Source organism: Crocuta crocuta, unplaced genomic scaffold (assembly GCF_008692635.1).
Source record: "Crocuta crocuta isolate KB4526 unplaced genomic scaffold, BGI_CrCroc_1.0 scaffold323, whole genome shotgun sequence".
Taxonomy (NCBI): Eukaryota; Metazoa; Chordata; class Mammalia; order Carnivora; family Hyaenidae; genus Crocuta; species Crocuta crocuta.
In genome coordinates, this window is record NW_027536465.1 from 3,283,133 (window position 1) to 3,293,551 (window position 10,419).

Consider the following 10,419-nt stretch of genomic DNA (forward strand, 5'->3'; position numbering starts at 1 on the left):
AAGGCCGGCTCCCTCGTTAGAAGCTTAGCATGTCTGAGCTGGAAGGGGCCACCCTATCCACTCTGTTAGTCAACAGATGAGGAGGCAGAGGCTCAGCGACTCGCCCAAATTTGCAGAGCGCAGCTCTGGCACTACCAGGGGCAGAAGGTCGGCATCCTGGCTGTCGGCCCACACGCTCCCCTGCAGGGCTCTGGTCTGGCGAGAAGCAACCTGCTCAAGGTGACGAGCCCTCCCTTCATGACCACAGCTGTGTGGCTGGCCCAGCGTAAGGCCAGGTGACAGGAGGGGGCCAGAACGGGTGCAGGATCACCCCGCCTTTGTGGCCCTGCCCGAGCCCTGGGACCTCTGGACCTTTCTCCCCATCTCCTTCCCCACGAGGGCTCCATGCCCTCCCTGAGACAGGAGGCACCACGAGGTGCGCCCCTGAGCTCCTGACGGCCAAGACTGTGGACGGTGAGAGGCCCAGCCCTCTGCTCGGCCTGTGCTGGGGCCATACGGGCCATTCCTGAGGACCAGCAGCGGGGCGCCTGGTCACAGGGAGCCTGACCCGCACTTGCTGGCCGCTCTCGGCCCCTCAGCCTGTTCCCTCCTCCTGCCACCGCAGGTTCAAGGCTGCCTTTCCAGTCCTTTCTGGTCACCAGGCCTCTCCCATGCCCCCCTCCCCTCCCCTCCCCCGTGGGGTTCCTCTTCAGTCAGCCAAGCAGCTCGGCCACACCTCTGTAGCACCCCTGCAGCAGGGGGGTGGGGTGCTACCAACACCCCAGCGGGATCTCCAGGCAAAGAGGGGGGTTGAGGTGGTGGGGATGAGGGAGAACAGGCTGCTGCCCCTTCCCTACATCCCCCCCGCCCACCAACCACCAGAGAAACGGGGATTTCGGGGTTAGGGGTAGGGCAGAGATGAAAGATGAGGGGCAGCAGAGGGGAGCCAAGCAGGGAGATGGGGCAGAAAGGCTGGCTTGCTCCGGGCGAGGGCAAGCATGCCCGGGGAGCAGGCTTGATCCAGAATGGCCCCAGGACGGCCACACTGGCCTCGGGCCCACGGGATCCGGGGGGTGGCGTGTGTGAGGGCACCAGCCGGGGAGGGGGCAGTCCTCCCGCTCCGGGATCGCCGAGGGTACCACCGCCTCGTCCAGCAGCCGGGCCGGGGCAGGTGGAGGCAGGCGGCCTCTCCACGCCTCCATCTCTGCCGCCGCCGCCGCAGGCCCTTGCCTGTGGTCGTGCCTCTTGTCCCCCTGAGCGTTCTGGTTCTGCTGGGTTCCTGGGTTTTGCAGGTCAGGGATATTGGCAAAGTCATCCTGCTCCGAAAGCCCTAAGACCAAGGATAGCACCACCATCCTGCCTTCCCTGCCCGAGGCGGGCAGCCCACCGGCCGGCGGGGAGGAAGCGGGGAGGCCCCGTAGGCGGGGGCGGGCGGCAGGGGAGAAGGAGAGAGACAGAGACAGAGACAGAGACAAAGAGAGAGAAGAAACAAGCGTAAGAAACTGGCCCTGCAGGAGAGAAACCACACTTTAGCACTGTCAACAGTTGTGGAGCGGAGTGGGGTGGAGTCAGGGAGGGAGGGGAGGAGGGGAGGAGGGGAGGCTCTGCAGCCCCAGACCCAGCCTGCCTTGGGGGCGTAGCAAGGTTCTCAGGAGAGAATGGGGCGGGGGCTGGGCAGAGAGACCTGCTAAAGCAGCGTGTGTGTGCAGAGAGAGAACGGGCCCTGGGGGCACGCAGACTTTCCAGGTTAATTCATCACCAGCTGAACAAAGGTCTGAGGCTACTTGCTCTGACCCTCTGGGCCCTTGAGAGAAGAGGGAGGGGCTCCCTGTCCATCTTGCTTTGAGACTCTGCAGGCAGGTTTTGGCTCCCAGGTGGGAGGTTCTTAGAAAGCTCGGAAATCCAATGGGCACTGCGCCCTGTACTCATGGGAGCCCCTTGTACAGACATCTGTGGGTCATGGTCAGCCAGACGTCCTTGACACCGGGAAGGGTCCCTGGACACACGGCCCATCGGAGGAGAATGGAGGTCCCTTCTGACCATCACAGGCCTTCTCTTGAGTACCCCCCTTCCTGGAGATCTGTAGAGTCTTTTGGGTCCAGTTCTGGGGCCTCATCCCTGGAGAAGCAGTCCAGAAGTCACCAAAAAACAAAGGCGGAGAGAGGGCCACACGCAGGAACCTGGCAAGGTCTGGTGAAGTCCTGCAGACTCACGTGGGCACGGAGGGAGGTCTGGAAGAGGCCGTGGCCATCCTGCTTCAAGGGAGGCTCAGTCCAGGCAGACAAGCAGCTGCCACGTGGGGCAAGCAGTGTGGGGCCAGAGGTCAAGGCGTGATATTTATCGTACTGGGCACTCTCAGAGAACCCCTGGGTAACTGCGGGGTCACCCAGCATTTTCCAGGGACCAAAAAATGACCTGTTGCCCCCCAAAGCCATCAGAGTTCACGGGCATTTTCTGGAGTTCATCCAGCGCTGGGTCTCTCATCCAAAGAAAGAGGGGGGATCTCGGATGCGGCCGGCAGGAAAGCATGTGTCTCCGGAAGGGCCGAGGGAAACCTGGTAAGCCTGATGGAATGTTCTGGAGGGTGGGGGGGAATCCTGGGTCAGGAAGTCTGCCACTTCAACCACAGTCCGGGAGGGCAAGGTCTAGAGGAGAAGAGCCGACTGTGGTTTTTTTTCCTAGAGAGGTGGTCAGACAGGGAACTAGAGCAGGTGAGAAGTGACACTTGGGGGTGGCATGGGCGGGGGGTGCTCCGGGGAAAATGGGAGATGGCAGTGAGGGAAGCTAAGTGACTGCCCCGCCTCCTATGTCAGGCATCCAGGCTGACCCTCCATTCCACTTCCAACTTTTGGGAAACAACTCCACTTCCCTCAGGAAGAATCCTCGTTTTCTTTGTTCTCTGCCCACCGGGACTGTTTCAGAGTTGGTAAAATTCCACTTGGCTGCTTGGGAGCTGGTTGAGCTGGGGGAAGGAGAACCCAGCGAAAACAACATGTTTTTCCCTGGTTAATGCATTTTTCAGATACTCCCTTTCTCTCTTCTTAAAAACAAAACGGCTCCTCTGCATAAATTCCCAATTTGTCATTCTCTCCGGCAACGCAGGCTGCAAGGGTGAGAACGAGGGGCACGTGGAGGGTCTGGGGAGAAGCTGGCGGTATTGGGGGCGGGAGGTTCACACCCATTAGGCAGGAGGAACGGCCACCCTCCCGGGCGAGAGGGGGTGGCCCTCCCGCCCTGGCTCTCTACCAGGAGCGGCATTTGGGGCAGGAGAAGGGCCTCAGAAGCACACCAGCGAGACTGGAAGGCAGGGGTCAGAGGTGGGCAAAGTACAGCTGGTGGCCTGTCTTCCTACAGCCCACAAGCTAAGAATGGCTTGTGCGTGTTTAAAGTGTTGCTTTAAAAAATGTGATCGAGACCACGTGTACCACAAAGCCTAAAGTATTTATAATCTAGCCCTTTACAGAAAAAAAAAAAATCACTGACCCCTGCTGTGAGGAATGACAGAGGCGGGGTGGGGGGTGCTGGGTGATCTCTAGAGGTGGCAGGTGAGGGGCCCAGAAAGCCAGAGGTGGGCAGAGGAGGGTGGACAAAGGATGCTGTTGCCTGAGTTCCGGCTCGTCAAATACCAGCTGGCCTGGGGGGTTGCAGAGGGCTCAGAAGGGTTGGTACACAGAGGCTTTCCTGCAGCCGGGTCCTTTCTTCCCAGGGCCTGGGGACGGCCCTGTGCCAGTGTGATGGCTGCCAGAACAGGAGGCAGGGTGATGGCTGTGCAAGGAGCAGCCTGAGCTCTGGAGGGGCCGAGGGGGGCGGGGCCCTCGGGCTCCCAGTTCTGTTCAAGCCACAGCGGAACGGATTCCCTCCACTCTCCTAATTCACGCCAGTGCCAGACAAACCGCCACCTGGAAGCCAGGGGGCTCTGCTGGGCGTCTTGTCTCATGCAGGCGCCGGCTGGATCCCCAAGGGTCCTTGGGTGGGGGAGAGCCCCCGCAGATGTGCTGCCTGGATTTGCCAAGTAGAGTCACAGGCAGCGTGTACTGCCAGGCCGGGGCCACAGGCCACTTACACGGGTGTGGGAAGCAGGGCCTCTTCTGTCGGGTGGCCTCTGCCAGGGCCCGCACTCCTGTCTGCCCTGGAGGCCTGGAGCCTCAGCTGGAGAGGCAGGAGGCTTGGAGGGACCTGCTTGCCTTTAGGATCCCCACATCTTGCCAGTGAGCTGGGCCTTGACCTTGGCCTTCCCTTTCCTCCTCCCTTTCTCCTCTCCCAGGCTTAGTGCTGGTCTCTTGCTCCATGAAAAGTGCTCCCAGGAAGACCTGGGTGATGGGAATAATCCCCAGAGCCTGGAAGGAAGGTCATGTTAGGCCGGAGGAGGTGACTGAGACCAGGGACCAAAGCCCAGGTCTGCCCTGGGCTCTCAGAGTGATGGCAGAGAGAGGGTGCCCTGGGCAGGAGCCCTATCAGTGAGGGGGGTTTCGGGGCAGCGCCTGGCTNTGAGTGGAGTCGGGTTACAGGGAGGAGGTTATCTAGAAGGTTGGAGGCAGGGCCAGTGCCCAGGTTTGGGGGAAGGGGAGGCTGTCAGGGAGGCCAGGAGCAGCCTGGGACTAGCGGGAAGAGGAGGCTGAATGGGCAGCCTCAGTGGCATTGTCTAGTGCCCCCCACGGACTTTTAGTGGAGGGACCTTCTCCGAGCCCCGGGAAGCAACGAGGTAGTAGGAGGGAGCTGGGGTCCTCAGAGGGGTGGCTCAGATAAGAATCCTTACTTGNAGGCTCTGGCTGGTGGTGGGCTGGCTGGGCGGCCGGCCCCGCTGGTGCTGGTTCAGCGGCTGCTGCAGGCTCTGCTGCCGCATCAGGGTGCGGGGTCGCTGGCATTTCGGCTCTCCCGTGGAGCTGGGGATAGACTCAAGGGTAGTGGCCGTGGACAGGGTGGAGTCCTCGAAACTTGGGGCGNCGCGCTCTGCTGGACCTCGCCAGGCCTCCGTCACGGTTGTCGCCGCTGCTGTTGCCGCCACCACCTCACCCGGGAGGCCACCAGACCCCTCCCCCGAGCCCACCCTGCGGCCCCCCCCAGGTCAGCCCGGACCAGCCCACCCTCCGGCCTCGGTGGGGCTGGTGCCCGGACACCTCTGTGTCCGAGTGGCTGCGGGAGCTGTGGAGGCTGGAGGCTGCGTGGTGAAGGCGGCCCCAGGGCCCTGTGCCTGCCATGTAGGAGGGAGGTGCTGCGTTCTCGCCGGGGACCCCAGGAAAGTCTGCATCTGTGATCTAAGTACGGCTGGCCTTTGGAGACATGAGGACATCCAGGCCGCCGCAGGGCTGGCCTAGTAAAGCGGGCGGGTCTGGGAGAGCCAGCGATTCGTATCTTTGGTCCATGGAGGCTGGGGACCGTCCCCCGCCTCCTGACCTCTGCGGTATGGCCAGGGCCGCCCGCCGGTGCAGATCTTTGGCCCTCCTTCCAGGCTTTCTCATTTCTAGGTCCAGCATCCTTTCCTGATATCTGGGGCACGCCTCCCCCTCAGGGAAGGGGGCCCCAGGAAAAGAGCGGATGAGGCGAGAGCCCCGGAAACACTTCTCCAGCCACTGACTGTCCTGATGGAAAACAGGGTGACCATGCACTAGCAGGAGGCCACCCTCCTAACATCCCTGAAAATGCCGGTAGGGGGGCGAGGACAGACAGGGACCAGGACACGGCTGATTAGAGGTAGTATGAGGTCAGAGTGACCCGGGTTCAAGCCCCATCTCTGCTGCTTCCTGGCTGTGGGACTTTGGAAAACTGAACCCACCTCTCAGTTTCTTCATAAAACCCAGGTGAAAAATACTCTGAGCTGCCTCGGCCCCAGGGTGGCCACGAGGACCTGATGAGGTCTGGCCCAGGGACATGCATCTTAGCTAACGCTCCCGGCGCCAGTGGTACCCACGAACATCTCAGGAGATGGAGGTAGGAAGGGTTGGAGATCTACCCCCCACCCCCACCCACCCACTTGGTCCCCAGGCCAGAGACTTCAGCACATCCCACAGGCAGGGCCAGAGCTCAGAGGTCCCAACGTCCTCCTCGGTCATCTCCCTCCATCTCCCAAACCGGTGGTCTAGGGCAGGGGCTGGCAAACTATAGCCTGCGGGCCAAATCGGGTCCCCACCCGTCTTTGTAAATAAAGTTTTCCTGGCACGCACGGTCAGTAATTTACATCCTGTCTATGGCTGTGTGACAGGCTTGAGGAGTCCTGAAAGTGACTATGTGACTTGCAAAGCCGAAGTGTTTCCCCTCTGGCCCTTTACAGAGAAAACTTGCCGGCTCGTGGTCTAGGCCCACAGGGCAGCCTGAGGGAGGGGCCCCAGGGCCTTGGAGCCGCTTTCACCACTGCAACCAGACCTCAGCTTTGCTCATCCCGAGCCTACCCTGGGAACCAAAGCACAACAGTTAGGCTGCCCCTGTGGGCCGAGAGAGAGAGAGAGAGAGAGAGAGAGAGAGAGAGAGAGAGAGAGCAAAAGGAGAGAGAGTCAGAGAATAGGAAAGAGAGAATGAGAGAGAAAGAGAGTGAGAGAGAGAGAGAGAGAGGCAAAACGTGGCTGGGGTCCTGGAGGGGGCAGCAGCCTTTGCCTGGCTCAGGTCTAGAGACGGTGCCACCACCAGGGACAGGCCCAGGCCTGGCCGGCCAGGTGGACCCACAGCTCCCTGGGGTCAGGCTGAGGCAGGGGAGGACGATCCTCGGACGGCCTCCTCCTCCTCCTCCCTGCTGGCCTCATTTTGGTTTCCTATCACATCCAAAATTAGTCCAATTTACAACCTCTCAGTCACAGGAAACTAGAAGCGGTGCCTGCAGGCCTGGAGCCAGCGGATGGCACGGACGCTCTGGGCGACCTGGAGTCTGTGGCTGGACCAGGCTGGGGAGGGCGGGGTGCTGGGCCTGGCTCTCTGAGGGGGTGTGGGGCTTCCCTCCGAGGCCTTCCCAAGGCTCTGGGTCAGGGCAGAAATCCACGTGTGTTCCCCCAGGCCGCCAAGCAAATGCGGCCTCTACACTGGGGGCCCTCGGTGGTCCCAAAGGCAGGAATCATGGGCCTTTGGAAGAGGGAATCATGAGCCTGATTTGAGGGAACAGGACAGCCCACAGCTAAGAAGGGGTCGGGGCTGCTGGTCTTCTAGGTGAGAGGCTGCTCCCTTCGCTGGGAAGGAGGCAATTCTAACAGCTGAAAACGGAGCCTGCATCCCAGTGGGTGAGGATGGTCACAGTTCAAAGGATTTAGAGCCTGAAAGGGCTCAGCTATGGGCAAATGGAAGGTTCTAAAAGCCCAGATGAGAATAAGGCTGCCCCATGTGGAGGAGGAGAGAACAGGCTCTCTGCTGAGAACAGGCGGCCAGCCCTGTGTCCATGACCCAAGAGAGGTGCGTTGGCAAGCTCAGAGAGCTCTTAAAAAGGAAACGGCCCTTCTGCCCAATGTCCAGACCACCCTTGCCGGAAAAGAGAAGCTAGCTGGGGCTCGACAACCCAACCGCCAGGAACACACAACCCAACCGCGGACCGTGGGACAGCTCGCTGCCCAAGACTGGGACAGCCAGTGGGGATGGCTGAGGTGAGGGTAGACCAACGGCGACAGCCCGGCTGCTCGTGGCGGCCTCGCGGAACGGATGGTGACATGGTGCAGGCAAGAGTGGGGCAAGCCGATGGAGGAGCCGGATGGTCAAAAATGGAGTGGCTTGACCTCTGGGTCTAGAGCCATCTGCTGGCTGCAAGAGGGAAGGCCCGGTGGCAGATGAGCAGCAAACACAGGCTGAGAGCGGGTGGCTCCCGGAGTGGGGGGAGGGGGGGGATGGGATGGTCCAATGGCTGAACAACCACAGGGGGATGACCTGAGGCGGAGATGGGGCGGCCAGTCAAAGAGGATGGGATGACCCCAGGACTGAAATGAAGCTGCCGCGGGGGCAGAAAATGGAATGACTCGGTCACTGGCAAGGAAAGAGACTGATGAGGGCGGCAGCCAGGGGGCAGAGATGCGACACCGGATGGCTGTTAGTTGCGTCCGATGGCAAGGATGACTGGCAAGGATGACGGGGCCTCGTGAAGGGATGGAATGAGCCAGGGGCCGAGGACGGCACCTCTGGGGGGCAGCAGCGGGCGTGCCAGGGGGTCCCGCTGCCCGCCCTGGCGGGGGGCGGGCCCGAGCTCACGGCTCCGGCGGCCACGGGGGCCATCACTCACTTGGACAAGTTGAGCTTCCCTGCGGCCAGGTGGCTCTGCACCGTCTGCGAGCGGNGGAGAGGAAGAAAAACAATGACAGATAAAAGGAAGAGAGAGACAGCGAGAGAGGAGGAGAGAGACAGACGGACAAGAGACAGACAGAGAGAGAGAGAGAGACATCAGCACTGCAAATGGGTTAACAGCAGAGCCTGCAGAGAGGAGAGAGGGGACCGGGCGGGCTGGGGGGTCGGAGAACAAAGCCCCACGACAACGGAGGNGGTGGGGGTGTCCGGGGAGAGGAGCAGGGGGGGCAGTGAGGGCCGGGAGGAGGAAGGAGGGCGTGCGCGGAGACTCGGTACATATGATCAAACCAGGTAAAGTCACTCACTTGAGGGACAGTCGTGGGTCGCCATAAGGGGCGTAGGGTGAAATGTTTAGAATAAACTCCTTGGGAGGGTAGGAGCTCCATTTCTGCTGCACTGTGCTCTCATTGTTATTCCAAAAGTCTCTGTCTAGATCGCTGGAGGGGCAGAGAGAGAGGGGAGAAAACAGGGAGATACAAGGAGAAACAAGAGCTGCAAGTCCTGTGGGGGCAGAGGGGGACGGGGCCCCGGGGGCCGGGCGCACACAGAGTGGAGGGGGCCGGGGTCTGCTCCTGCGGGAGGAAGAGAGGCGGCCGGGACACAGGCCCGCGCCCGCACACGCGCACACACTCGAGGGCCGGGAGAAGCCGCGCAGAAAGGAGGCGAGCTGCAGGCAGGCACACCGGAGCCTCGCACCCGGGAAGCTGGTGGGAGAGAGAAAGATGTTGAGAGAGGAGGGGAGGAGACGGGGCTGGGGACGGGCCTGGGGTAGGATGGGGGGGGCAGTGGGAGAAGGAGAGGGTACCGGTTTCNAACCAGAAGGCTCCCTGTAACCGCTGGGCGGTCAGCTCTCCCAGTGGGGACCTGAGGGTCTCCCCTCTTCCATCCGCCTCCAGTGAGCCACTCCTGGGGCAGGCCCGGTGCCCCGGCCCATCTTTTCTTCCTCCCAGCGGCCTGAGGTCCCCCTGCCTCCTCGGCTCTCTCCCGCTCCTAGGCTACAGCAGCCTTTACACGGGATTCGTGGGGTCTCAGCTGAGCTGCGCTTTCCACTCATCGCAGATGTGGTGGTTGCGTTGCCCCCTGCCCCCGCCCCCCCAGAAAAGAGAAGGCACCTCTAGGCCTCCGACCTTGCTGAGGGTGTGACCCAAGTCACCAGGAGCCCTTCAGATTCAATGTTTTGGGGCCTGTGTGGAGGGAGCCTGCCCTTCTCTGCGGGGGGCTGATGGGGACACTCAGCCTCAGGCCCTTGACACATACCTGACCTGCCAGTCACGTCAGCCTCTCCCTGTGCCTCCTCCCCCCCGCCCCAGTCCCTTTCCAACGTGGAGTCTGGAAGGGACCCTCAGCCCCAGTCTTCCCAGCCCCTCCTGCTCTGAGACAAGTCATACCAATGAAGCAGATATGCTGGAAGCACAGGGAAGGAAATGTGGGGACTTCCGTTGCGGGCCGGGTGCAGAAGCCTCGGCCATCAGAAGGCACAGCCTGGAAATACCAGGAGCCAAGGACAAGGGGCCCCATCCGCTTGTCTGTCAGGCTCCTGGGGCCCCGAGGAGCAGGACTGGGAGCACAGGGAGAGGAAAGGCGGAAGGAACAGGCCAAAGGAACATTCTGGAAGGGAGCCATGCCTGAGACCTCAGAAGTGCATCTGGGGGAAGGGGCCCCTGGGAGGAGCGTGGGGCAGGGGCCTGGCTTGTGCTGCGGTGTGCCTCTGCTCAAGGCCAAGGCGAGGGCCCTGCTGGGGGTGTTTGGGGTGGGGGCACTGTCAGGGAGGCACACCCCTGGAGATGAAACAAACATGTTCTTGGGGGACCTGCTTCTCCCTCCCCCCCAACCACTGGAGTTTGACCTTGACCTTGACCTTGGTCCTCAGCCTTCAACTTCGGAAACAAAGGAGAGAAGCTGAGCTGCCACCACAGGCCCAGAGGAGATGGTGGTCCTGGCCCGGGGGGGTGTGGACAGCACATGTCTGTCCCCAGAGTGCACCTTGGAAATATCTCACAAGGGCTCCCTACACAGGGTTCAGAGTCAAAGTCCTGAGCCAGTTTGTGAGGAGGGCAGTGGAGGCTAGGGTGGGAGAGGCAGGACAGGTCCTCGGCACTGGGAGGCCCCGCCCTGGGGAGGATCGCTCAGCAGGAGACCCTTTCCCTGCCAGAGACGTCCTTTGGTCCCCTCCTCCAGCATCACACAGCTGGG

At 61.7% G+C, this 10,419-nt stretch overlaps 1 protein-coding gene across 1 annotated transcript in view; it reads right to left on the minus strand.

Moving 5' to 3' along the window:
• Positions 1 to 10,419, minus strand: part of SYT7 (synaptotagmin 7) — a 40,964-nt gene that overhangs the window by 17,292 nt on the left and 13,253 nt on the right. Inside the window, exon 5 of the mRNA XM_077748827.1 lies at positions 8,532 to 8,663. Coding sequence (XP_077604953.1) covers positions 8,532 to 8,663 — 132 coding nt within the window. The remainder of the gene's footprint in view (positions 1 to 8,531; positions 8,664 to 10,419) is intronic.